The sequence below is a fragment of the Podarcis filfolensis genome, assembly GCF_964270895.1.
Source record: "Podarcis filfolensis genome assembly, chromosome: 14".
NCBI lineage: Eukaryota > Metazoa > Chordata > Lepidosauria > Squamata > Lacertidae > Podarcis > Podarcis filfolensis.
This window is the reverse complement of record NC_139616.1, coordinates 28,591,984-28,614,004: the sequence shown is the minus strand read 5'-3', so window position 1 is coordinate 28,614,004 and position 22,021 is coordinate 28,591,984. Positions and strand designations below refer to the sequence as shown.

At 52.8% G+C, this 22,021-nt stretch overlaps 2 protein-coding genes across 2 annotated transcripts in view; one reads left to right on the top strand and one right to left on the bottom strand.

Moving 5' to 3' along the window:
* Window positions 1-4,515, top strand: part of TNRC6A (trinucleotide repeat containing adaptor 6A) — a 42,026-nt gene extending 37,511 nt beyond the window's left edge. Inside the window, exons 21-24 of the mRNA XM_083584665.1 lie at window positions 175-393; window positions 965-1,035; window positions 1,181-1,320; window positions 2,312-4,515. Coding sequence (XP_083440791.1) covers window positions 175-393; window positions 965-1,035; window positions 1,181-1,320; window positions 2,312-2,693 — 812 coding nt within the window. The 3' untranslated portion in view covers window positions 2,694-4,515. The remainder of the gene's footprint in view (window positions 1-174; window positions 394-964; window positions 1,036-1,180; window positions 1,321-2,311) is intronic.
* A 206-nt stretch (window positions 4,516-4,721) lies between these two features.
* LOC310748788 (uncharacterized protein) lies at window positions 4,722-21,897 on the bottom strand. Its single transcript, XM_083584670.1, has 11 exons — window positions 21,223-21,897; window positions 20,861-21,118; window positions 14,338-16,593; window positions 13,111-13,223; window positions 12,390-12,448; window positions 11,647-11,795; window positions 11,137-11,302; window positions 10,840-11,031; window positions 8,250-8,480; window positions 6,020-6,176; window positions 4,722-5,257 (listed from the first exon to the last, which is right to left on the bottom strand). The coding sequence occupies exons 1-11, from the start codon at window positions 21,305-21,307 to the stop codon at window positions 5,183-5,185; spliced, it is 3,741 nt and encodes a 1,246-aa protein (XP_083440796.1). The 5' UTR covers window positions 21,308-21,897; the 3' UTR covers window positions 4,722-5,182.
* Between the last annotated feature and the right edge of the window lie 124 nt (window positions 21,898-22,021).

Genomic DNA, 22,021 nt, shown 5'->3' with positions numbered 1-22,021 from the left:
GCCTCCTCCTGGATGCCGCCATGAACTCCTGCTTCTCCACCCAGCCCTTATCTGCCCAGAGTCCTGTGCTGCCTGGATCAGCCCATGGGAAAGATTGGGGAGGAGCACCAGGAACAGCTCTCCTTTTTCATTATTATTATTTTTTCACATGCCTCTGGTTTCCTTTCCTCCCAGCCAGAAACAGTGACTCCAAATCAACGTGGTCTCCTGCTTCCATTAACAACACCTCTCTGGCTCACGAGCTGTGGAAGGTTCCTTTGCCACCCAAGAGCATCACCGCTCCCTCGCGCCCACCGCCAGGACTGACCGGGCAGAAGCTGCCTCTGTCCTCGTGGGAGAACTCTGCGCGGCTCGGGGGCAGCTGGAGCAATTCCGATGCCAGATATACCCCTGGTGAGGGTCTGGGTTGCCTTTGGCCAGGCTGGCTTTTTGCCTGCAGAGAGGAGGGGGGTCTGCGGAAGGAGAAAGAACACCTTTCCTTGCTTTCGGTTCTTGAGGCTGCAGCAGAGCTGCCTTGTCACAGCTGGTAGCATTGCCTGCCAGGACAACCCAAGGTGGTGGCGAGGGGGGCCCTGGAAATTAGGATCATGGGCCATCAATCAGGAGCTGAAACAGGGCCTGAAGTTCAGAGCCTCCCTGCACTCTGTCCGCTCTCAAATCTCCCTGCTTCTTGCAGCATCTTCAGCGCCAGCCTTCTGAACTGACTGGTGGCTGGGAACATGGCAGCCTGGGGGCATGGCCAACGAGCTCTGTACCACAGTTATCCTTCTGTTACAAAGTCACTGTTGCTTTAGAGTGGCTGGTTTGATTCCCACACACGAACTGGAAGCCTCTGGCCTCATTCAATATGGGGTGAAATCTGGCCCTTTTGTAGGTGGGGCAGAGGACTTTAAAAAATCCCATGTGGAGCCTGCAGGCACCTTTTTCCACGACGGCAGTGCCATTTTTCTTTTGCTTCCGGCAGGTTCAAGCTGGGGTGAGAGCAGCTCAGGGAGAATAACCAACTGTCTTGTCCTGAAGAACCTCACACCTCAGGTGAGTGAGGGCACAGCTTGGCCTTGTGCCAGCAGCTTGCAGGGAGGTTTGGGCCCTGTTCCCCTTGCCCTGAGGGCTCAGGCAGGTAGAGACAGTGTGTGATTATGTGTGCCTCTCTCTCCCCCCCCCCCAATGCCCTGTCCAGATTGATGGCTCCACCCTGCGGACACTGTGCATGCAGCACGGGCCGCTGATCACATTCCACCTGAACCTGCCCCACGGCAATGCATTGGTCCGCTACAGTTCAAAAGAAGAGGTGGTGAAGGCACAAAAATCTCTCCACATGTAAGTACGGCCGGGAGCCTGGGAGGAAGAGGGGAGGTGCTTTTCTGTCCTGCTGCATTGGGGGGCAGGGGGCGCGGTGTGCAGAAGGCAAGGATTGGGGCCTCAGGGGAAGCTGAGAGCAGCAGCGTCTAGCTGGCACACTTCTGTGTAAGCAGGTGGTCCCTTATGATGCCCCTCACTGGGCAGGGTACAGACGTTTCCCATAAGAAACGTTCATCCTTAGGGTCGACTCTGTTTCAGATACACTGCTGGAGATGCATTTGCTATGAGAGATGGAGGGCAGGGTAGGATTTAAAAGCACAAAACTCTTAAAATTGCTTTGAGCACAGGGTAGTCTGAGGGCTGCAGATAGAACTGATCTCCTAGAAACATCAGAAGCTGCCTTGGGCTATGTCACACCACTGGTCCATCAAACTCTGCATTGTCCCCACACTGACTGGCAGCAGTGGCTCTCTTTTCAGGCAAGGGAGTCTTCCCCCCCCCCCCAGCTCGCCTTAGAAATGACCTGGGGGGCTGAACCTGGGACCTTCTGCCCTGCCCCTGAGCTACACTGCTTCCCCTGAAAAATAAGGTGCTAGTCCTCATGTTTCTGAAGGAAGGGCTGGTCTTAACTGGAAGCTGCCTTATACTGAGTCAGACCCTTGGTTCCATCTAGCTCTGTATGATCTACTCTGACTAGCAGGGGTTCTCTGGGGTTTCAGGCAAGGGGGTCTTTTCCCAGCCTTACCTGCAGAAGACATGGGGGGCAGTGTTTGAACCAGGGGCCTTCTGCATGCAGAGCAGGTATTCTACCACTCTCCTGCCTCAGAAGGGCCTGACTGGCGCAGGCCAGAGCCTGAATAGTAGGGACAGGGATGCATGCTGCAATCTCTGTGCGCGAGGAAGGCAGGTGGGCTGGAGTAGCGGAGGATGGGTCGGGGAAGAGAAGGTGCTGCCTGCTTTTGAGGGCTTGTGCCTGCCTCAACCCATTTCTGGGCCTCTTTCCGGACAGGTGTGTCCTCGGGAACACTACGATCCTTGCTGATTTTGCCAGTGAAGAGGAGATCAGCCGCTTCTTTGCACAAGGCCAGTCTCTCTCCCCCTCCCCTGCCTGGCAGTCTCTGGGCACAAGTCAGAACCGCCTGGGGCGCCTCGATGGCTCCCACGCATTTTCCAACCGCAACGACCTAAACAGCCACTGGAATGGTGCTGGGCTTTCAGGAACGGGCAGCGGAGACCTCCACGGCACATCCCTCTGGGGGAGCCCTAACTATTCCACAAGCCTCTGGGGTTCCCTGGGCAGCAACGACACCAGGGGAGGGCTGAGCAGCCCGTCCCCCCTCAATGCTTTCCTCTCCGTTGACCACCTGGGGGCCGGAGGGGAGTCCATGTAGCCACCTCTTCTTCTTTCAGTGAACAAAACTGTGACCTCAAAGCAGCACTAAATTTGGACTCCCTCTCCCCCCATCCCTCCCCACCAACCCACCCTCCCCACTTGCAGCCTCCAGGGGTCACCTGTGGAAACGGTTACTTCGTGCGCACATTTCCTCCCCTCTTCCCCGCCCCCTTTGTTTTAGCCCAAAACATCCCAGTTTGAATACTTGAATCGTGCAGGCCAATAATTATAATGTGAAAAAGTTATAGATTTTAGACTTCCAGGATATAGTGCTATACATAGTTTAAAGAAAAAACAAAACTACGTAGAATCAGCTTGCTTTTCATGTGTTCCATCACTTTTTTTATTTTATTTTATTATTTTTATTTTTTGCTTTGTGGATTCATCATCATTGTCATTATCATTCTTACTATTTTTGCAACTTGCTGATGATGGAGTTTGAGCTTTCTTAGGCTTTGCACAGACTCTGTCCTTCTCCCTGCCCCACAATCGTCAAGGTGGGGGCAGCAGCAGCAGCAGCAGCTCACAGGTGGCGCTTCCTGGAGGACAGACAGAAGGATGCTCCTTGCTTTGGACCAGGCTGTGCCCCACTATGCCTTGACGCCTGCCTGCCCACCTAGCCGCCACGTGGCGGCCCTCCAGCGCCCAACAATCGAATGATGAGACTGGTACCTAGGATGCCAAGCGGAAAAGCCTTGCACCTGTTTGTTCATGTGGAATTAAACTAAAGAATGGAGCTCTGCAGTTTCTGAAACTGCACGCACAGCTATGACTGGCAACCCGGCCTGCTTGTCTGGGCAGGGGGTCCTGCACTTTCAATAGGCGTTTGGTATTTTTGTTTTTGTTTTATTTTGGGGGGGCTCCTGTGTTGGGGTGCTGCCTTGTTTACAGAAATCTTTTATTTTCCTTTTTTTTTTCTTTTTCTTTTGAGAAACAATGTTTACTCGACCATCACTTAAATATTTTTTAAAAACAAAAAAAAATTGTGGATGTTAAAAGATGCTTTCTATCTCTGGGAATAACGAGCAGTGTTTGGCCATGTTCCATTTGTGTTTTTTCTATTCCCACCTCCTAAATCTAAGAGCATGGCTCTCAGGAAAAACCAAGGTCCCTACGTAAAACTCCTTGTAGTTTCTTATAGGAAAATAACTTTTAGCACTGATTACTACTTGCTCTGTAAACCTTCTTCTGCCAAAAATTGCTTCAAATCGCTGGAGTTCGACATTCTGTGCTTTCCAATGCTGTCTTTTTAATAGTGTGGGGTGGGAGAGGGGTGCTTGGCTCTTAATCTCTAGTTTCCCCCCAATTTTTGTAAAGCCGGCCCCCTTGTTCCTTTCCTCCTCCCCTCCCCCCCCTTTGGTGTGGCCCTTCTTCCTGCTCTCGTGACTGTGTTCAGTGTTTAACCTTAAAGCTGAAGTAACTATGCAGACTGTAACCAAGAACTTGGGCTTACAGAATTTTGTTGTATAAATTTTAAATGTTTTAAAAGTTCCTGCAAATACTTTTCTTGTGAAAGTGTTAAAATCATCTTCTCTTTTGCCACAAATGGTGTTATTACCTGAAGCTTGTTTAGTTGGAGGATGAAAGACTAAACAAGGATAAAAAAAAGAAACCAATTTTTTTAACTGTGCTGAAAGACGCTCTCATTTCATTGCCTTGATTCTAACTGTTGTGTCTGAAGATGCAAAAGTCGCCAGTGGCTTTTTAACTGTTTACAAATAGAGTGTGATTGTAAAATGTACAGTTTGGGTTGTGTTCTAATTATGAAGTTTCTCCAGATATTAATAAATCATGACATTTTTTGGCTGCTTACCATGGAACGGTCTCATTCGTGGTTTGTATTGTTTGTCCGTGTGTCTCCCCTCTTCCCCCTGGACCCTCTGCTATTGGTGCACAGGCAGATTTGCTAGATTATGCTAGGTTAACAAGGGTTTAGTATTTGTGTGTTTCCTTTTAGGGCCAGCTCCCATCTTGACAGGACACTTGGAAATTGAGGAGCGTGTGGGGAAAAAATGCTGGGTTTTGGTTTGTTTTTTTAAACTCTGGCGTTTAATACTTCCATTACAGCGACTTGCACAAAACGAAACAGTAACTGCTCTTCCTCCTCGCCCTTTAATCCAGTTACTTGTCCAGCTTTTTCTGTCAAGGAGATTCCTGTCTCCAAATAGGAACTAACTCCTGCGTCCAAATAGGAACTAACTGCTCAGACGTGTCCCCGTGTTGGATTCCGGTGCTGTGCTGTTCCTCCCAAGAGTAACTACTCATAAAAATAAAAATAAAAAATCCAACACCAAACCAGTAAGGCTAGTTAGCTTGATGGTTGAGCCTCCTCAAGCCTTTGCATTGAAAACTGACATCGGCCACCTGCCTTGATGGGCTTGCACTGTTCGCAGGGTTCAAAGCCACCGCAATCTCTGAGCTGGTCAGGTAGAAATTAAAAGGTTGGTTTTGAGCACGTTGACACGTCCTGTGTCTGACCGGAAGGATTCAGGCTGTCCAGCTTCTCTCCAGGTTGACCAGCTCCATTCCCTCGCAGTAAGAGTGAGGCCTCTGGGCTTTGTGCTGCGGAAAGGAGAGACAGTGGGGCTCCAGGGATTGTTTTGTACTGGGAATGCCGCAGGGGGCTAATTTGGCTGAAAGGGCCCAACCCCTCTCTCCCCTTCCTGCTGATTTCTATTATCATTTATTGAATTTATATACCACCTTGGGGAATGTCCTCAGGGTGTTTCACAGAATAAAATCAAGATATAAAACCATAATAAAAATAAAAACAGCAACCCAATAGCCCCCCCTCCAAAAAAAAGCACATTTTAAAAGGGCATAGGATGTAAATCAGATCAAAGGCCTGGTTAAAAAGGAACGTTTTCGCCTGGCGCCTAAAGGTGTATAATGAAGGCGCCAGGCAAGCATTCCACAGATGGGGAGCCACTGCAGAGAAGGCCCGTTCTCGTTTTCTAGGGCCAGTGAGCAGATGCTACAATGTAGGACTATTGGTTTATGGGCGAGCAGCCAGACAACTTACTGGTTGTTGCCAAACTGATGGAGTGACCTTGAGCAAAAGTCTCTTCTCGTAGTCTCCACCATAATCAAGTTACATGAGCAAATTTATATCTTAAACCCTCTGGCCCCCTTGGAGATTCATCATAACATGCAAATAAGGTTTTTTTGTTTGTTTTGCAATATGGAAACGAATAGTTGTGTTTCATCAGAGTTCTGTGCCAAACTACCCTGTGCGCTTCCGTGCCAAAGCGCCACCTCTCCAAACTAGAGACCCACAGCCCAGGGAAGTGTACCTGCTTTCCCCCTGCCCTGGGCCTCACTCACCACTTGCTCCCTGGAGGGGTTGTGCAGAGCAGGGCAAGGGCTCCACTGAATAGGTTCCATGGGCCAGCTGGAGACGGAGACTTCACTGGCCTTCCCGGAGTCTATCATAGGGTCGTTCATGCTGTTGGAGCTCACATCCCAATGGTTGTAATGAGCGCTAAAAAGATTGGAAGGAAGATGTCCAAGATGCAAAATGGGAGGAAGCCTTATCTACACATGCTAGACTGTACTGGGGCATTAGATGCAAGGAAACACACATTAAAACGTGGAACACCCAACTCTCTTCCTTGGAAGCCCATGACTTTCCCCGAGGAATGAAAGTAAGGCCAGCATTTTGCCACATCCTACTTAAAAGTGATTTAAAGCGCACCAGGATCAACTACGGTGGTGGTTCAGGGAGAAAGAGTTGTAGATTTTGTCAAATGCCAATGCGGTTCTTCCACTGGCTTTCCACCCACTCCAGGGTTCACCAGAGCTTTTGGAAAAGGGGAAGTAGCACAAGTAGTTGTGCTGCAACTATTGGATGCAGCCCAGTGTCTCTCTGTTGATAGGAACTACGGCCATGGTGCATTCTCAGGAAGGATATTTGAGGTGGCCTGCTTCTGAATAATGAATACCAGTTGCTGGAAACCACAAGAGGGGAGGGGGCTCTTGTGCTGGGGTCCTGCTTAATGGATTTCCCATTGGGGCATCTGGTTGGCCACTGTGAGAACAGGATGCTGGAAGGGATGGGCCCCTGGTGGCACCCCTTTGGCCTCATCTAACAGCTGGGCTTATCTTTAAACCCTTCTCCACTTCTTAGCAGTAACAAAATATTGGGCTTCAGGCATCTGACCCAACTCTGATCGATGGGATAGTTGGGCATGTGACTTTGACCCTGAATGGTTAAAACCTCTTCTCCTGGCAGCCCCTCTTGAGCCCTATCTCCCCACCAAGCATCTACCCCCATCCAGCAGAAGGAAGATCCATGCTTGTATTCCAAGATTAGAGGTTGGAGGAGGAGAGCCTGGGGAGAGCAAGCCAAAGGGAGGAAGCTGAAAGTCAGATGCTGCCTTGGGAAAAGCAGCCAAGAAATTGGAGCACAAGGCTGCAGTCTAGCAGTGTGGGGGCTTATCTCTGCATTTCTGCCACCGGTTATCAAACTTTTCCTGAGTTCCTCTTTCCATGGCGCTATTAGAGGCCTTATGTTTGGGGAGGTTTTTTCCCTTTAGCACCAAACAAACCAGCATAAGTGGAAAGTTTATGCCAGCTGCTTGGCCTCAGGCCAGCCAGGAGGTTATCTGTGACAATTGAAGGTCAGTCCACTGGGCTCAGCCTGTCCTTTCCTTGGGGAGTTCCCACCTCCCTGCCCAGCCTCCTCTCCACTCTGCTGGGCTGTTGCCTGCTGCTGGAGATCAAGCATGATTTGCTTGCTGGGGGGTGGGAAGTTGCTAAGCAATGGAAGACCTTTGCATATGCTAGTCTATATGTACAGAGGGCAAATGAAGGTGCCCTCTAAGCAGAGCAGCTCATCTTTTAAAAAACAGGAGGATGAATTTGCAATTGCCAAACACAGAGGAAGTTGTCTTGACCTGGTCAGACCGCTGGCCCACCTACAGTCTCCTTCACTGACTTCAGAGCGGCTCTTTGGGGTTTCAAGCTGATATATTTTTAAAATGGGCGTTGGCTTTTACAGCCCAACTCTCCATCAAGGCAGTGTTCCCCAACCTTGGGCCTCCAGCTGTTTTTGGACTACAATTCCCATCATCCTTGACCACTGGTCTTGCTAGCGAGGAATGATGGGAGTTGTAGTCCAAAAACAGCTGGAGGCCCAAGGCTGGGGAACACTGCATCAAGGGATTCAAAGTCCCCAGAGACCATTATCAGTCAGAGAAGACTAGGGGGAGGTAGGAATCAGTCAAAGCAAAGCAGATCTTTATTTTCCTGTTGCAACTGAGTCCCCCACCTTTGCACGAAGGTGAGGAGCATCCAGAACAAAGGTGTGTACGGTCTCTCCCAGCCCTACCTGCAGATGCCACTGGGGATTGACCCTGGGACGTTCTGCATGCCAAGCAGGTGTCCCATCACTGAGAAACTTGATGGGATGCTTGAGGACAGGGCACCTCCCTTCCAGAAACTAAACACTGTATGCCCCTGTGCCATTACAGCTGCAGTCCTTGACCCCCCTTTTCACCAGAACCCTTCATACTCCACCCTTTACACCACCCACCATGGCTGCAGTGACGGTTACCTCGGCCGGCCTGCGGCCCCGATGCAGGGGGCATCCTGCGGCTGCTTGCAGTAGCCATCGGGGCCCATGCAGTCGTCCTGGCAGCTGCAGCAGGCTGTGTCCAGGATCTGCAAGTGCAGCAGTTCTTCCGAGTTGCTGAAGGCCGGGTTGTCCAAGGAGACTGCTGAGGCCAGCCAAGGCTCCGACCAGTAGTGGGCCGAGACATCGTCAAGGCGGCAGAAGCGGCGGTAGCTGGAGGGGTCAAGAGTTTATGATCCTTTATGTTGCTATGAGTCATAGAATCGTAGAGTTGGGATCCCGAGGGTCATCTAGTTCAACCCCCCATGTAATGGAAACTAATCTAAAATCCTAATACTGTAAATACAATTATTTAAAAAAGCAAAAACGAAACATGCTGAAGTAGCATGTTGTTGGGAAGTCCTTGGTAATTAAAAATTATATGCTGGTGGATGGTAGGGAACCTCATAGCAGTTTAGAAAAAGAAATTATTAGTAAAAGAAATTAAAACATTCAAAAAAATTAAAATGGCCAATATACGCACCATCATTCTAAAAGCCTGAGCAGGGTTGTCTAAACAAAAATGTTTCTAGCAGCAGGCACAGAAAAGAGTACAGTGGTACCTCGGGTTACATATGCTTCGGGTTACATACGCTTCAGGTTACAGACTCCGCTAAGCCAGAAATATTACCTCAGGTTAAGAACTTTGCTTCAGGATAAGAACAGAAATCGTGCTCTGGCAGCTCGGCAGCAGCAGGAGGCCCCATTAGCTAAAGTGGTACCTCAGGTTAAGAACAGTTTCAGGTTAAGAACAGACCTCCGGAACAAATTAAGTACTTAACCCGAGGTACCACTGTACAATGAAGGTCTCTGCCCGATGTCAAGAGTCTGGGAGTTCCAGACCGTAGGTGCCGCCACACTAAAATACCTATTTCTTACAAATGTGGAACAGGTATTATGTGACACCTGTAACAGTGCCAGTTCTGCAGGTCAAAGTGGTTGAGAGGATGTTTATGGGGGTTAGGCAAGATGCCCACAGTGAGACCTTCTGCCCAATCTTTTCATTCTAGGAGTGAGATTGCACTCTGCATATGCTCAGAGCCTAGAAAGGGGATTGCACTCTACATATGCTCAGAGCCTGTAGCCAGAGATTCAAGCCTGGAGTGCTAAAGAGCTCAGGCTGAAATGAATCCCCCCTGTCTCTCTCTCAACACAAAGCTCAGTTACACACTCTCTACCCCCTCACACCCCACCCCCGGATTTCCCTTGGAGTTCAGCCAGAAGCTGCTGGCTGTTTGCTTTTCCCTTGAAAGCAGGCCTGGCGGGAGGAAATAGATCCCTCAGCTCAGCCTAGCAGCCCCCATCCCATTTCCCACCCACCCGCAGCCCCACACTAGATGGGAAAAGACAAGAGATCTATGGGTGAAGGGTGGTATACAAATCTAATAAATAATAATAAGGAAAGAGCAATAAGCCCCTGTGAGCCCAACAAGGCCCAGAGAAAGGGAAGCAGCAGAGACTCAGCACTGCAAACCGCCCCTGTGGGTGCCCTTTCTAAGAGAAGAGGCTAATGAGGAATGTCATGAACACGGGGGAAGACATCATAGAATTGCAGAGCTGGAAGGGTCCTCTAAAGGTCATCTAGCTCAACCCCCCTCCAATGCAGGAATCACAGCTAAAGTAGCCCAGACAGGCCAACCTCAGCTTAAAAACCTTTGATGAAGGAAAGTCCTTCCCCTTCCAAGGTCAGGGCCAGATTAAGACCTTTAGATGCCCTAACCACCTAACAAGATTTGGGTGCCCCTATATATATCCGATTCAAAATACAAAATTCAATTCAAAATATAAACAATAACAAACCATAAAATAAAATTTTATTTATTGAAATGAAAGAAAACCTACAATAAGGATGGAAAATAATGTTTATCTTTGTGTACTTTATAGCTGAAAAGTTTTCTCCTACTTTTTCTAATTGCAAAGTCGTTGATCGGATCCTCAAAACTAATCTTACCTTAACGCATCCACTTCTGCACTTAGTAGAGATAAGACATCAAGCCTGCCTTGTTGCATAGTTGTTCTTTTGGGATTTTTAATAAGTGGACCCTCTGGACCCTCTTGACTTAATTCATTCTGGCGGTCCGTACGTACCCCGAAAAGTCTGCAACATGAGGCGCTGCTTCTGCGCACGTACATGGCGCAATAGAGCGCTTCTGCGCATGCAGCGAAACCCGGAAGTATACATGTCCAGGTTTGCTGCATTCACAACCCAAAAAAGTTACGTTACCCAAAGGTAACGTAACCCGAGGATCCACTATACTTCAACTGAGAAAACGAATGCTCAGCTGAGCAATTTGTGACCATTTATTGTCAAAAATCCAGCCATGGAAAATGTCTAACCCTATCCCCCTTCCCTTGATGCCCTAAGCTTGTACTTATTTTGCTCCACGTTTAAACCAGCCCTGTCCAAGGTAGCCAGTGCATGGATTAAACTGGCAGGGAAGGCAGGAAACCAATGGGAGCAGTGCCCCAGTTTCTCTCCCTTCCTTCCACCTCCATGGAGTCCAGGAAGGGAGGAGAAGGGGCAGGGTCTCACCTGCTCTTGGTCTGATCCGCTCTGGCCTCCAGCAGCAGCATGCGAACCCGGCGGATCACCAGGCCGGCAATGGCAGCTCCGACCACCACCAGGCTCAGCAAGAGGCCGCAGGCCACCCCCAGCAAGCCCTGCTGGGTCACCTTGTAATCGCAGCGCACCCCCAGGAACCAGAAGTCGCTGCCCACGGGACACCTGGGGAATGAAAGGGGGGAACCATCAGACAGAGGCCTTGAAGGCAGAGACGTGTGTGCAGGGACAGAGGGACTGGGCGCAAGGCCAGTGCGCCATGGCACTCACTGGCAGACAGGTGTGTGGTTGACAGCGTGTGTGCAGATGCCCTCATTCTTGCAGTAGTCGCGGTGGCACGCAGAGGTGCAGACGGCACTCCCGTCTTCCCCAGTGGAGACGCACTCGTAGCCGGCTTGGCAGGCAAAGAGAACGGAGCAGAGGTCCAGGTGCCGCTCTGTAGGAACAGGTAACAGCTCAGTGGCAGAGCCCCTGCTTGGCATGCAGAAGGCCCCAGGTTCTGTCACCATGTAAGGCTGGGAGACACTCCACCCGAGAACCCTGGAGAGCTGCTGCCAGTCAGTGTAGACCTAGGTGGGCCCGCTGGAGAAAGGCAGCTAGCTTCTGATGTGTCTATGGAAAGCAGCCACTTTGTTTAAAATATTGAGGACTAGAAACTTGTGGGGAGGGGGCCATTGCTCAGTGGGCAAGCCGCTGCTTTGCAGGTGTGCAGGTTCTGCCCCCAGCGGCATCTCCTGGGCAACTGATGTTGGCTGGGTTGGGAAATGGGCAAAAGCTTACCCAGCGTCGTACTCTGCAGCACCCGGGCATTGCCAACCCAGAGCCCCGGCCGCAAGCGCTCCGAGAGGGATGAGCGATTCAGGGCAGCCCACAAGCCGGGAGCCGCTACCAGGAAGAGGGCATCAAATGCCACCACCACACTCCCAGGCCTGCAGAGAGAATAAGAGAATGGTAGAATTGCAGAGGTGGAAGGGTATCCCAAGGACCATCTAGTCCAATGCAATACACAGAAGGTGGCAGAAGGGGCAGCCCCATCGGAGTCCTGAAATACACACACACACACACACACACACACACACACACACACACACACACTGCCATTCCTAACACAGGAAGTTTCAGGGCCCAGTCATCGCCCATAAGCGAAATTATTTTGCAGGGACAGGTTTTGGAAACGTGACTCATGAATGCAACAAATACTTTAGGAAATTGCTTGAGTTCCGTGAGTTTTTAAAGGCCTTCCTGCAACCAGCCTCTCCTGGTGATCCAACTCTGCCATCAGATGGAGCCGGCCAGTAGGTTGCCTTCTCCCCTGCCCACCTCCTGCACCCTCAGAGATTCCTCAGAGTCATCAAGGCCTTCCTGATGTCAGCTGGCTTCCAAGGAGCCACCCGGGACGATTTTGAACTTTTGCATTTTCACCTGCTACACAGTGGTGTCAGTCATCTTGCCCTCCCTGAGCCCTAGGATATGGTGGACAAGAAAACCCAAAGAGAGAGATGGATGGATGGATAGATAGATACCGGATTGCCTTCACTTCCAGTCGCTGAAATCCCGGCAGAGAATCGAAGAGAGGTGTGACCTTAGAGAGAGAAAAGGGGAAGGGGAAGGAAGGGGAATCAATTAGTCATTGATTTATGGAGCTTCCATCTCCAACCCTTCACCAAAACAGATCCCGGGGGGTTTGCTAACATGAAATAAATCACGCATAAAATACAATTAAATTATAACACCTGCAACAAAACAGACACAATTTATTTAAAAAATCCCTCAGGCATTAAAACAATGAAGCATCATCAGTTCAAAATAATAAACTCTAGGAGGGGTGGGAGAACCTTAGACCTGGAGATGAAATGTGGCCCTCCAGTCCTCTTCACCTGGCCCTTGGAACTATCATCAGGCCCCACCCACTTTCCCCAGGCCACGCCCCTCATTGGCCCATGCTTCACGCCCTCCTTGAGTGCTTCTGCCCGAGTGGAATGATTTCCTTGTACTCTAATCATGTCTCTTGCTTGCCTGGATGAAGATGAGAGGGAAGGGTGCATAGAAACTAGCCGAGTGTTCAAAGGCCAGATTTGCATTTGCAGCCCCGCCAACTGTTGCCTCTAGTCCCGCCTCGCCCCCATGGCCATGTGGCCCTGGGAAGGTTGACCAGCAGGGAATGTGGCCTTTAGGCTCTAGGACCTTGGGCAACCCAGATAAAATCCCACCCAAGTCCTGGGTAAACAGACACGGCTAACCCACCGTTTCGTTGACGCTGAGCACCAGGCCCTGGTACTCAAGTGAGTCAGGGTTCCAGAAGCTTCTGGAAAACTCCATGGCCAGGACCAGCTCACAAGGGATATGCAGGAGAGTGGCTGCAGGAAGGGAGGAGAAGGAAAATAGGACCCACCTCAGCCCAAGGTTGGGGGTGAGGGAAGGAGGGAGAGAGAAAGAGAGAAAGAGAAAGAGAGAAGAGATTCTTTAGTAGTGATTCCTGCTTTGTACGTATGAGTCTACGATTCGATTACCACCTTCAGGGCCCCAAGTGATGTCAGCTGCCACAGCATGGCAGGATGGTGAGGGTGGATCCACCTGCCCCACAAGTGTAGGGAGCACAGAGGCTGCAGGCTTATAGCATTAAAAAGGAGAGCCAGGAGTCTCTGCAACAGAAAACTGGCTTCAAAGAGGCCAATGGCCACAGCTGTAGCTGGACCAAGAGAATGGGTGTAGAAACTGAGTATTTTTTACAGGTTTTGTTTTCATTTTATGCCCATGCTTGTGGGTTTCCCCCAATGGGCACTGGGTCAGCCACTGTCAGAACATGGTGCTAGGTGGGGTCCCGTTTGGCCTGACCAGGAAGTCATCTTATGTTTTTACATTCAGACCCAGACCAGCTTAGTTCCAGCAAGGTGGTGGGGCCTCCTGTGTGTTAAATTCTACCTGAGGCTGGTCCATTAGGGCAAATGGGTACAGCTGCCGTATGCCTGGATTTTCCCGGGAAAATCCTCTGCCAGCCACTACCTTCTGCCTTTTAACTTAACAACCAATCCAGGGGGCAGCCCTGGCTGTCCTCTTCCTCCTCCCCACTTCTGTAAAACTCATCAGGGAAGAGGAAAGGGTTGAAACTAGAAACAGTTAACTCCAGCTATTTGTGACCTCTCTGCCTTCAGCCTTACCAGGCCCAACAAGCACTACAGAATCATAGAAAGGTGGAGTAGGAAGGGACCCCAGGGGCCACCTAGTCCAGGCCCCTGCAATGCAGGAATCAGAGAGGGGGAAATCCCCGTCAGATGGCCAACCAACCTCTGCTTAGAAACCTCCAATGAATGAGAGTCCACCGCCTTCGCAGACAGTCCTTTCCAGCCCCCACTAAACCTCGGTTTACAGGGAACTCACCTGCCACAGAATCCCCTCCTAGCTCACCAACATTGCCCCCCAGGTCAGCTCTGCTTCCCTCCCTCGGTTTGCAGAGAGAGGTGCCCCACTGACCTTTCAGGCGGGGCAGCTGATTCTCTGCCACAAAGACCTGGTGGGCTCTAGGGCGGCCTTCCCTGGGCACGGCCGGCTGCAGTTGCGTTGTGGACTTCTCTGGTGTGGCTGGCGAGAGCCGGGTGCTGGCAACGACAGGTTCCTCCCTTGCAGTGCTCTTTGGTCCTGGAGCTGGCATAGGCGGCTGTGTGTGCCCACTGCTCCCTGTTGGAGTGGCTGTTGTTCGGACAAGACCCTCCAGGCTAAGCGGAGAACGGGCAATCTCCCTGATAGAGCCACCTTCGGCTGTGGCGCTGGGCCTCTTCCCCCATTCCCAGCTCCTTGTCCTGCCTGGAGAGGTCCACAGCCGGTGGGTCACGGGCATGGTCCCAGTGGCTCCTATCTTGCTTGTGGGCACAGCCGTTCCAGAGCCCAAACTGGAGGAATTGGCTGTTTGGGAGTGAAGCTCTGGATTCACCGAAGGAGCTGTGCTCACATCATCTCCCTCTGTAGTGAGCAAGGCAGCCTCAGAGCCCGCTGGGGTTTTGGTTGGGCTGGGAGTCCAGCCAGCGGGGGCACCCTTTCCTGGGAGGCTGCTGGTGCTGGTGAAGGGCTCTGCTGCCTCTGTGGCTTGCCAAAGGGACCCCTCTCTTGTTGCCTGCTGGGTGGGGCGTGTTGTGGCTTTATGAGGGCCCTCCCTGGCGTCACTAGGCACCCCTGTTCTTTCTCTGTAATTGACAGCGACTTCCATTGGAGTGGGGACCATGGTGGGCGAGGTGCCCTCTTCTGCAGACCCCTTGGGTGTAAGCTGCCTTGGCTGTGAGGATGGCTGTGCAGGATCGCCCCCTTTCATGGGCCAGGCACTGCCAGGCTCCGAGGGGCTCTGAGATCCAGGCTCTTCTGTGGCTGTGGAAGCCCCGCTGGAGGCAATCTCTGCAGCCGTGAGCGGGTCTGTGGAGTTCTGAAACATGGGCACATCTGCGCTGGTATGCCCACCTGCTCTGGAAGCTCTTGGTTCTTCCATGACACCACCCGGGCCCACAGATGAGGTGAGCAATGTGGACCCAGTAGGGAGGTTGCTGGCAGAAGCAGGATGGGTGGCAGAGTCTGCCAACCTCAGGGGCAAAGCTGTCCCCAAGTGGAAAGATGAGGATGAGTGAGGAGCCACCTCTGTACGATGTGGGGATTCTGCAGAAGTAGGCTGAGCATCCACTACAGGCTGTGCTGCCCTCGTGGCTTCTGTGGAATTGTGCACCAGGGCTGTTCCAATGGGGACAAAATTGCCTGCGCTTATGGCGTCCTGGGTCGTCTCCATCGTGTGACCCAACCCTGCCCTGGATCTCGGTGGTGTTGGGGGTGGAGGCAGGGTGGAGCCAGGATCAGAGGCACCCCAAGACTCATAAGATCTGGTTTCTGGCTCCACGCCTGGTGTGCTGCCCCCTGGCCCCTCAGCACCTACCACAGATGGGGCTGTGCTCCAGCCCTGTGGCAATATTTGTGTTGTGATGCTTGCCACATCCTCTTCCTGGGCTGCCCCAGTATCAGCCGCCCCAGTATCTGGAGTGGAAGCCAGAAGAAGGGTCCCCTGAGTCTCTGCAGGGAGTGACTGGGTCTCCTGGGGCCTCAGGCTCCCGGCTCTGGTGGACATCTTCAGGTCATCTGTAGGGCCCACGCTGCATGTCTCATTCCCACCCGTCGTAGCACTTGGGGGTCCCTGGCTCTCCGGCCAAGGGTGCTGAGGCTCAGCCTGGGTCTGTGTAGCAGCTTGCACTTTGGAGGCCAGAAGCAGAGAGGGGCTGGTGGACTGCCAGACCTCAGGGGCTTCCTCTCCAGCTCCAGGGCTGGAGGATTCTTCCGAAAGAGAAGAGGGCCAAGAATTTTGACCTGCAGCATCCTTTGGGGAAATGGGCCCAGGAAGCAACGCTGAGAAGGTCACAGGCTTGGTTGTGATGAGGCGTGGACTTGGTTGGGGCAGCCCACCAACCCCCAATGTGCTCTCTTGAGTGGGGAACTGAGTGCCTCTCCCAGTGGCAACTGCTGCTCTGCTTTCTTCCACCTCCGTTGGCCTCCTCAATGTTTCTTCTTGGCTGGCATCAAGGACAGCAGATCCAGTCTGCAAGTCTGGGTGCGACGCAGTGGGGACAGCAGCATCAGTGGATGAGGGACGATGCCAGGTGATGCCAGAGGGCTCAGCACTGCCATGGAGGAGGGTCTTCAGCTTCTTACTGGTGCTTTGCCCTACAGGTAGAGAGTCCTGCAGCCCAGAGAAATCTGACCCTGTGGGGTGGAGGGAAAGCAGAGGCAGTGAGCTCCCTGGGGGGAAGTCGAGGGGGAGCACCATCTTCACTGCCACCCCTACAGGCAGAAAAGCGGAGGCATCTTCGGGATCTGAGCTGCAAATGTCAGCAACTGCCCTTTGTTCAACCAGATGCAAGGAGGTTAAAGCACCGGGAGGTACCAGGCAGTGGTGTTGTGCTGATGCTACACGCTGGCAGCCCCGGGAGGGTGAATAAGCCAAAGCCCCCAAACCTCCTGTTCCAAAAATGCATTTAAACACAGAGCTCTCTCGGTGCAACTGTAAAGCTCCCTTGTTATTTTTGCAATTGGATGCTGGATGTACAGTGGTACCTCGGGTTACAGACGCTTCAGGTTACAGACTCCGCTAACCCAGAAATAGTACCTCGGGTTAAGAACTTTGCTTCAGGATAAGAACAGAAATCGTGCTCCGGTGGCGCGGCAGCAGCAGGAGGCCCCATTAGCTGAAGTGGTGCTTCAGGTTAAGAACAGTTTCAGGTTAAGAACGGACCTCCGGAATGAATTAAGTTCTTAACCCGAGGTACCACTGTAGTTGTTTATGCAACCTTGCTATATTTATAGCACTGAAGTGTTTTGTTTTGTTTTTGTCTGGTGTTCTCTATACTGTTGTGGTGTTTTGTTGCTATTAGGAAATTATTTTTTGCACTTTGATTTTGAAATGCTCTCCTCTTTTCTTTGTTGTAAGCTGCTTTGAGCATGGAAAAGCAGCATACAAGGAGAATGAATGAATGATTTGCTTTTGATCTGGTTTTGCTGATTTGGGGGTGGAGCAGCTGCCCTGCTTCTCACTGGATTTCTGCACCATGCATGGACACCACACACACATCCGGACCGTAGTTACACAGCTCTCAATCCTAAGACGAAGTTGGGAACCAAAACCTTATGCAGGAACATGGGGTGGGGCAGAAATCTCCCCACAGCCTCCCAGGGGCCACATCGTAGCTATTGGGTAAGAATGGCTCTGGAGCTGCCGTCTCAGTGGCAGAATATTCGACAGAAGCCCAGCTAATAACCCAGAACAGGCACTCAAGACAACCCACCCAGATATTCTGCATCACTCTCTCCGTGTTGCCAAGGCAACGAGCTTTCTCTGGCACAGACCGCTATCTGACACGGCTGGTTCGGAGGAGGAGGCTGGCATCGTGTCTGCTGTGGAAGACATCCACGTTTTGTACGAGGAACTCCTGGATCCTCTGCATTCATACACGCACATCCGAGACACAGGACTTGACGGGTGGGGGCAGAGCAGAAGGCAGAGACCCCAGGGAATGAGGATGAGTGTGCATCAGCGACTGTAGGATAAGTGCTACTACTCTTTCCACACACACACAGCTGCGATGCCATCCATCATAGCGAACATCTGGATTCAGGCAGAGCACCATGCACCCCATAGTTCTCAGTCTCTGATAGGCTTGCAATGACTACTTTTTGCCTGATTGCCAGTGGGGAAGGAAGATCCTTCTCCCCCCCCCCCGGCCCGCCGCCCTCTAAGCAGCCAGGTTGTCCTTAAAGCACTGCATGTTACTCATACAGATGGACCGAGAGAGATAAGCCGAGGCCTGTAAGAGCCTGTGGTATATTAAGTTGGCAGCCAGACCACTGGGCCAGTCTAGGCCGCCCAAGACCTCGCTGATTAAGAGTTGAGTAAAACCTTGAAGCCTTTGCACGCCTACTCTCCACCTAAGGTTGAATGATCAAAGAGGGGCATTGTATCAGCCCTGCATTTCTTGTCCTGGAGACGGGGGGGCGGGGAACAGAATACGGCCCTCCATGACTATCTGGCCCTCACCTGCCTTGCCATCTCCTCAAGTGCCCTTGAAGTGTAATGATGTCACTTTGCTTGCCTGGATGGAAGACAAGAGCTATGCAGAAATATCTGACTTTTGTGTGGCTGGAAAGTAGAAAAGTGGAGAATGGCGGTGGAAACTGCTGTTTTGCCTCTGGCCACACTCACTTTGACCCACGACTCTGTCCACACCTGGCATGTGGCCCCCAGAAGGCTGCTTGTAAGGCAATGTGGCCCTCAGGCTCAAAAATGTTCCCCACACTTTGTCTTACAGAGGGGAAGGTACATGCCTAGCCACACTCTTCCAAAGGAACAGAGTCATAACTCGCTGCCCTCCTCCCATCCCAACCTAGAGATGAGCTTCCAGATGCCTGTTGACCACATAAGTGTGCTATGAATTTGTCTGGCATTGCTTTCTTCTAAACACAACCATGTGTCAAGGGCGAGAGCTTCGTTCCTCCATCGACGAAAACCCTAAGCAAGGTAAAGGAGAGTCTGGGTCACTAGCAAGAGGTTCTCGTTGGGGTTGGTAGGCAAGCATGAGATGGACATATTTAATCTTGGGATTGCAAAGGAAGGTTAGCCCTGGATGGGAACCCCAACGGCTCTGCTGGGATCCCACAGAGGCAGCTGTTTCCTACTGTGGTTCTGTTGCTTTTTTCCTCTTGCGTAATATTTCCATTCTACTCAGTCTAGGAATGCAGCTCTAAGAAAGATACCCAGCTCTGGCACAAAGCCAGCACCAACCCCAAAAGACCTGCCTGCAGCTAACTGCACACCCACACAGATACATCCTCGCAGCACCATAAGGTGAGATGATGTCTTTCTGGAGTGGAGATAGGAGTCAAGCAAGGAGACAGGCGGCGGCAAAGGTGCAGAGGTGCACCTGTCTACAGGTGACAGAGCAGCACCCTGCAGACCAGACCCCTCCTGGAACATAGCAAGGGGGAAGAAAGAAAAGCCATGTGCAGAGTGCTCCTTCCTGCCCCACGAAGGAGCCACAACCAGCCTCCAGAACATGGCAGACATTAGGAAGAACATGGGGCCTCACAGCCAGGCATTATCCTTTGGGGGTGCTGCCAGGGTAAGGCTTGGGAGCAGAGGTCCAGGCCCACCCCCCACTTAGCAGAAGGAGCAGCTGGTTTCCCGAAACGCAGCAAGAGCAGCGTGGGACATTTTGAAGCCAGTGAAAAAATGCACATGGCCATCTAAAGGGGATGGTGCTTGCGGGTGCTTTAAAGCTATGAACTCCATTGTCCACAGTTGGAGGCTGCTGTGCTTCTGAATACCAGTTGCTGGAAACCAGAGCAGGGAAGAGCACTCTTGGGCTTGGGTCCTGCCTATGCATTTCCCACTGGGGCATCTGGTAGGCCACTGTGAGAAAAGGATGCTGGACTAGATGGGCCACTGACCTGATCCAGAAGGTCATTTTATTTTCTGATGTTCTTTTTAAAATTTGGCACCCCCTTCTACTTTCTGCCTTCCGTTTGTCATTGCTGCAGCACCCCCTGTGGTGCCCTCTTGGCTCTGCACATAGTGTGGTAGCATTCCCCTAAATCTGCCTCTGATGCTGCTGTCCTACCTTACTAGGCTGTTGATAAGATTAAAATATGAAAAGCCCCATAAACATTTGAATCCACTAAACAATTACAGTACTGCACACGGCCACCATACTTATGTAAGCAGTTTAGCTATTTTTTAAAAAAATTAAGTGTGGCATGTAAATCTTCCTAAATGATGAGCAGTAATTTATTAATGACTGGGGGTGTGCAAAATGTTCCCTGTTGGAAGACCAGGTGTATCTTCCATGAAGCAGGGGGGTAGGGAGCTATCCTGTGGCTCCCAGATGATGCTGAGCTCTCATCACCCCAAACCAGCACAGCCAAAAGTCAAGGATGATGATGGGAGATGGAGTCCAGACACATCTGGGGGGGGGGCACAGACAAGCCACTTCAGTGATCAAAATTGGGGTGGGGGCGCCCTGCAGCACCAGTGACTCCCAAATTCACCCTCCCCACACCAGCCCCAGGTTCAGAACTGCCAAATCTCCACCACCCACACGGGATACCCGCTGCTGGCAGTTCCAGGCAGGCAACAAGTGGCGGAGTGTGGGGGGTCCTCGGGCGAGCGAGACGCCTTGTTGGGGTGCCCCTTGGCTCCCCCAGCGGGCGACCTTCGGCTCCAGCGTCCCCAGCGGTGCCCAGCCCCTCAGCCGGCGAAGAAGGGCTGTTGCCCGATTTTGGAGGGCGCTGACAACATCATCCGAGAGAAGCGGGTCTCTGAGCGTGTGCAGAGAGCGCCCTAAGCCTTGTCCACCCCCGGCAGACAGTACCCGACGGGGCGGGGTCTTCCCCGACGCCAAGGACAGCGAGATCGATGGCCAGCCGGGCGGCCTTCTGGAGCCCTCTCGAGGGAAGGGACAAAAATGGAAGGGGTCCTTACCGGAGGAGGGGGTGATGGCGAGGCCAGGCTGAGGGGTCCTACCGGCGCCGTGCTGGTCCCCGCGGGGCCGCCGACGCTGCCGCCCGCCTTCCCGGCCGCCCCCCTCGAAGTCCACCTGCAGCGGGTCTGGCAGGGCCGCCGCCGCCGGCGCCTCCTGCCCCTCGACGGGGAGCGGCTGCCTGGGGAGGAGATCCGAGCAGGGGGGCCCCTCGGTTGCGGCCAAGGCGTCCAGGCGTCGCTCGCAGCCTCCGGAGCGCCCTGCGCGGAGAGAGACAGAGGAGGGCAAGAGAGGAGCCCGTGGTACCCCGCGGTGCCCGACGGAGCGCCCGGCCCACCCCGCGCCCCCCTCGCCCGCGCCTTACCTGCGGCGGCCAGCAGGGCCAGGAGCGCCACGAGAGAGCAGCGGAGGCGGCGGCAGCAGCAGCAGCAGCGGCGGTGGAGGTCCATGCTGCGCGCCCGGCTCCCTCCGAAGCGCGCCGCCGTCGCTGCCAGGAAGCGGAGCCCACCCCCCCTCCGCCCTGCTCGCCACCTCCCGTGCGCGACACGAGCCAGCGAGCGCGCGGCGGGCACAAAAGGAGGAGGCGGAGAAGCAGCAGCAGCCGCCGCCGCCCCAGACCCGGAAAGCGGAGCCCCCCGGCTTGGAGACGGGAAGTCCCCGCCTGCTCCCAACTCCGGGACGCCCGCGGTGGCACGACGGGAGGAGGCGAGGGAGGCAGCAGCCCCAGAGCTTGCCGGCGCACGTGGGGAGGAAAAGTTGCTCTCTGAGCATCTGCAGAGTGCCCTGACTGGCCCACGCCTCCCCCTCGAGGGAGGGGCGTGTGGGGCCGAGAGCAACCGAGGGGGTCTCCTGGTTGCCTTCTCCGGGGCAGGCGCTGGTGACTTCGACTGACGCCCTGCTCGGGACTTCAATCCCAGGGACTCCCTGGCCCTCTCGGAGCCTCTGTCGAGCAGGTCAGCTGCAAGGAGAGACAGTTCAGGCGCTTGTGGCCAAATGTGGCACACCAGGCTTCTCTCTCTGGCCCTAGGGAGCACAAACCCCCTCCCCATGCTCCTTCCTCCTCCGCTAAAATGTGTCCTTGAACTCTCCAATGCCTCTGTTTGCGGAGAAGGTGCAGGTGGGGAAACTAGCTTATCGTACAGAAATTAGCATTAGTTGCTCTG